The following is a 675-nucleotide window of genomic DNA, read 5'->3' on the forward strand; positions in this document are numbered from 1 at the left end:
GGGGGGGGGGGGGGAGAGCGGGTTCAAGAGGGGGAGAGAACAGGTGAGAGACATTACATACAGTGTAGTTGCTACCAAAGAGGAGATAGGTGCCGTCAATGGGAGGGGGAGGTTCAGGAGCAGAGTTGGGGTCTTGAAGATAGTCCTTATACAGCCTGTAATACGGCGGCGGCGGTGGGTATGTCGCTGTCGACATATCTGATCTGACTTTCACTTAACCAACGTTTCTTTTCAACCAAAAATGGAGATTTATCTCGGCGTTGAGTCGACACTTGGACAGAGAAATATCGGACCTCTGCAGTATTGCCGACGGGCAGACAAACTATTGTATCGCAAACTTCCTTTTTGTTACTTTGACCCGTTTGGCTTATCATTGCTTTTACGTGTTGTAGCAAGTAAAAGTTCAAAGTTGTCCCTTAAGTTTGGACAAAAACTCAAAATCGTCTTTATCCTTTAATATAGAGCATTACTAGTCCTTAGATAGATATTTTAAAAGGCTTTCTTGGGAATAGCTTCGGGACTTGTCCGGGGTGGAGCACTATCAAAGTGCAATGAGGCTCACGTGGGGCTTAATTTTGAGAGGATTACGCACTAAATGCCTGATTGTGCGTCCAAAACACGCCTAACGCTCACCGCTCAGGGCTCGTCTAACAATTTCTAGCGAAATCATGCGTC

The 675-nt window shown here is 46.2% G+C and overlaps 1 protein-coding gene across 1 annotated transcript in view; it reads right to left on the minus strand.

The window, feature by feature from the left end:
- LOC109234381 (mediator of RNA polymerase II transcription subunit 7a-like) overlaps positions 1-369 on the minus strand; it is a 10,581-nt gene extending 10,212 nt beyond the window's left edge. Inside the window, exon 1 of the mRNA XM_019400355.1 lies at positions 62-369. Within this exon, the coding sequence (XP_019255900.1) occupies positions 62-196 (135 nt within the window). The 5' untranslated portion in view covers positions 197-369. The remainder of the gene's footprint in view (positions 1-61) is intronic.

The sequence above is a fragment of the Nicotiana attenuata genome, chromosome 11 (assembly GCF_001879085.1).
Source record: "Nicotiana attenuata strain UT chromosome 11, NIATTr2, whole genome shotgun sequence".
In the NCBI taxonomy this organism is placed as follows: domain Eukaryota; kingdom Viridiplantae; phylum Streptophyta; class Magnoliopsida; order Solanales; family Solanaceae; genus Nicotiana; species Nicotiana attenuata.